At 64.9% G+C, this 4,156-nt stretch overlaps 1 protein-coding gene across 1 annotated transcript in view; it reads right to left on the bottom strand.

The window, feature by feature from the left end:
* Positions 1-550: 550 nt before the first annotated feature.
* ATP6V0C (ATPase H+ transporting V0 subunit c) overlaps positions 551-4,156 on the bottom strand; it is a 4,084-nt gene continuing 478 nt past the window's right edge. The window contains exons 2-3 of the mRNA XM_007939542.1: positions 907-1,090; positions 551-755 (exon numbers count right to left, since the gene is read on the bottom strand). Of these exons, the coding sequence (XP_007937733.1) occupies positions 551-755; positions 907-1,090 (389 nt within the window). The remainder of the gene's footprint in view (positions 756-906; positions 1,091-4,156) is intronic.

Below are 4,156 nucleotides of genomic sequence, written 5' to 3'. Positions count from 1 at the left end.
GCGGGGCGGTGCAGCAGCCCTCTCACCCACCGCCGCCCGCCAGGGGGTTCCCAGAAAGGGCGCTCACTCAGGATCCAGTCACATCGATTACTTTATTGGACAGAAATCGCCAGGGCCCGCGGGCCCAGCACACCGCCCTCCCCGGCAGCCCGAGCGGAGGGCAGGGTGACATCCACGTGAGTCAGCGGACAGGACCCCCAACGCAACACGCTACCTAAGATTACTAGAGTGGGAGACGAGGGCTGCTCCACAGACGTATGAACAGGTCAAATCTTTTATAAATAAACATCCAGTGAAGAGAAAATGACACGTCTAATTCATCCTCCTACACAGCACTCGGGGGCGGCCGGGGCCTGCTCCTAGGGGAAGGGGCCGGATGTCCACGGCACGGGGCGGGGCGGGCAACAGACAGGGGCACTAGGACACTGCGCATTTACAAGACCAACTACTGAGAGGGCAGCGGCCCCGTGCGTGTGGGTGTCAGGCAGCTCGTTCTGGAATGAGGAGGGGTGGTCTTTACACGGTGCTCTGTGGCGGCAGGGCGCAGGGGCTACTTTGTGGACAGGATGAGGGCGACAATGAGCCCGTACAGCCCCAGCACCTCAGCGAAGATAAGGATCAGGATCATGCCCACGAACAGCCGGGGCTGCTGGGCCGTGCCCCGCACGCCCGCGTCACCCACGATGCCGATGGCAAAGCCGGCTGCCAGCCCACTCAGGCCCACGCTCAGGCCGGCGCCCAGCTGCAGGAAACTCCTGGGAGAGAAAGACAGGGTGGACATCAGCAGCGGGGCAGAGGCAGCTGGCCACGGCCACCGCAGCCCCCCACCCCACCCCACCCCACGCCCAGTGCCCCCCGCCCTGTGGGGCCCCCTACAGGACAGGATCGGGAGGGCCGGGCACTCACTTGTAGAGGGTGATGTTGTCATTCAGGGAGTTGGCGATGAGCACGGCCACCACCAGGCCGTAGATGGCTATGATGCCGGCCATGACCACAGGGATGATGGACCTCATGATCAGCTCCGGCCGCATGACGGACATGGCTGCAATGCCAGTGCCGCTCTTGGCGGTGCCATAGGCAGCACCCAGGGCTGTGGGGAGAGACAAGGTCAGCCCAGGGGAGGGGCGGCTGCCTGAGGCCAGCACCCCGGGGGACGGCCCAGCACAAGGCGAGGGCCAATTCGAGCAGGGCAGCTGTCAGGCAGCCAGCAGGGCAGGCCCTCGGGAGGCCCAGCACCCGGTCCCAAGCTTCCTTCCAGAGGCCCCTTCCGGGGGCCGGCAGAGCTGAGGCTCCTGCTCCCCCGCCGCCCCAAGCCTGTTCCTCTCAAGGAGGCTCTGCCACCTGTCCCCAGCAGGTGGCACCAGAACCCCTCTGGCTGCGCAGTCCCAGGGGAAAATGGGCCCCAGCAGTCAGTCCGAAAAAGCCGGAGCTGCGTCCTGGTCAGCAGCCTGGGTGTCAGACAGGGTGGCCCTCAGGTTGCCACCCAAGGCCAGCGTGCCACAGAGCCGCCTCAGGTGGGAGGGCTGGCCCCCGGGGCACTTGACAGGTCAGAGGCTCTTCTCCAAAGCACAGGGTAGGCCCAGAAGAGGCTGTGGTTCTGTTTGGAGACCTGGGGGTCTGCTCGTCCCCCAGAGGCATTCCTAGGGGCCCAGACCGAAGCAGCAGCAGAGACCACCTGACGGGCATGGCGGCCTCCAGTTGTCCAGGCCTGGCTGAGAGTCCAAAGCCCAGACCAGCACCAGGGCCACTCCAGAGGGCCCAACTCCATACACATGGGCAGCCATAGGAGGCCGGCTGGCTTCTGCCTGCCCTTCCAGGGTGCCCCCGGGTGCGCCGTGCCGCTGAGGGGAGGCTGCACTGGTAACTCTACCACGGTCATGTGAGCACTGGGGGGCCAGGGCTGGCACACGTTCTACCTGTTGATCTGGGCCCTAAGACAGGTGCCGGTGGTGATGCTCACGTGGAGGGGTGAAGGTGTGGGGGACATCCCAGGAAGACAGAGCAGAGACCTCACACAGGACGGGTTGGGGGCTGGAGGCCCCTCCTGGGCACAGGCACCAGCACCCTTGGCCCGGGCCCACCTTCGGAGGCCTGGCCCGCAGCTCGCCCTCCACAAACACATCTTGGGGACCAGCTGCCACTGGGAGACAGAATCCTGGCACGAGGGGCCCCTCACGACTAGGGCAGCAGGAGATGCCGGGGCTCGAAGAGAGATAAAGGCAAGAGCTCGTATGACCACGGAGCGGGGGAGCAGGGCAACGGGAGAGCTAAGAGCCATTTACCCCCAGCAGTCTCCGGAAGGCTGGGAGGCAGTTCCAGGAACACATGCCCCACTCAAAGGGCACCCTGGCAGCGAGGAAGTCAGAAAATGCGGAAAAAGAGCAGTGGCTGTGTTCATGGAAGACGTGATGAAGAAACATGTGCCGGAGTTTTGTCACAATGGACAGAAAAGGGGAAGCTGGATATGAGGTGGAAGCAGGGCAAAGATGGGCCGGGACCTCGCTGGGTTTGAAGCCGACCAGCCAGGCCCACGGAGGCTAAGGCCGGGGTGCGGGGAAGAGCTGGGGTCAGCCGGGGCTGTCAGGACCCATTCAGAGCTGGGCACAGAAGAGGAAGGCCAGCCCGCAGAATGGCCACGTGCACAGGCAGAAGCGAAGTCAGAAAGCGACTCAACTGGCCCAGTAAGAAGGTGGCTCTCGTGGGGCCTGTGTGTGGCTAGGGGACCAGGGCCGAGGGCACATGCAGAGGAGCCCGTGGGGGCCCACAGGAGCAGGCAGGCCCCAGTGCTCGGAGCCAGGGAAGCATGACAGCCTGTTCAGACTCCAAGCGAAAGCACCCTGCAGGCTCTGGACAGAGAGGGGACAGGGAGCTGGTTTGGGAAAGGGCTTGGGGAGCAGACAGGGACAGGAAGGATGCCCCAGTTCACAAAGCAGGTATCGTGTTTGCTCACGGACGTCTCTGCCCTGCTGCACGCGCAGCTCAATCAGGAGCGAAGTGAATGAATGAAGGCAGCCACACGGGGGCCACAGGTGGCAAAGCCTCCCCTCCAGCAGGCTTCTGGCAGAAAGCAGCAGGAAAGGCTGGGGGCAGGGGAGTGGGGGGCGGAGGAGCTCCAAACAGGCTGCCCCCCAAGCTGTGGATAGAGCAGGCGTGGCCTGGGAGAGAAGGGGAACTTCTGCCGCCACAAATGAGCCCCTTCTGATGCATGACAGCGAGGGCAGCGCTCACTCAGCGGCACGTGAGCACCAGGCAAGCCCAGGCAGGGGCCCCCCCAGAGCACAGCCCCCAAACCCCCACGCACAGGTGTTTACAGTCAGCAGGGGCTGTGTTTGGAGTTCAAACCCTCCACATACCTGCATGGGAGCCTCCAGGGCCCACAGGTAAGGCGGGGCAGGGCGGGGTCATCAGACCCAGAACCAGACCTACCTGACGAAGCCCAGACCAGGCCAGACCAGTCTCCGGGGGCTGCAGCCCGCCTGGGACTTGCGGCCCTCCGCCCCTGCTCCCAGATTCTCACTGCACTTGACACCCCAAGACTGCAAGAGCCAACCCCGCTTAAGGGAGTCCCAATGTCACCTCAACAACAGGGGGCCGCCGAGAACCCCAGAAGTCCCCTCCCGCACACCCAAGGCAGCCCCCCAATTCCAAGAAGAGAATGTCAAGTCACCCACTAAGGCCAGAGCTGGAAGACTCTCCCCCAAGGAACAAAAAGACCCAAGCTCCTACGTGGGTACGGCCCGTGACAGCCCCTCAAAGCACGGACCCTCATTGTGCCCGTACCGCACAGAGCGTCCCCGACACCCGCTCTGAGGCCCCGCTTCCACACTGCGTCCGGGCTCCGTCCCTTGCACTCAGTACCAACCCGCAGCCTCGCCCTCCCAGCCAGCCCACACAGCTGATGGCGCTGTTGGGAAACCGCGGGCAGCTGTAACCGGAAGCACCTACCCCGGCCCAGACCCACCTGTCTCCGCGCAGGCCAAGCCATCACCAAGGCGAAGACCGTGCGCCTTCGCGGGGACTGGGTCCCCTGGTCCCGATGCCGCGCCCGCCACCCACAAACAGGGCGGCCCCGCGTCGGGGGAGCCCGCCGAGGTGTGATGTCACACCTGCCCGCAGGATTGGGGGGGCCGGATGCGGGGCTGGCGCCCCGCCCCCC

This window comes from Orycteropus afer, unplaced genomic scaffold, assembly GCF_000298275.1.
Source record: "Orycteropus afer afer isolate SDZICR_OR568_19922 unplaced genomic scaffold, OryAfe1.0 scaffold00061, whole genome shotgun sequence".
Classification (NCBI taxonomy): domain Eukaryota; kingdom Metazoa; phylum Chordata; class Mammalia; order Tubulidentata; family Orycteropodidae; genus Orycteropus; species Orycteropus afer.
This window is presented reverse-complemented; position numbering and strand designations above follow the sequence as displayed.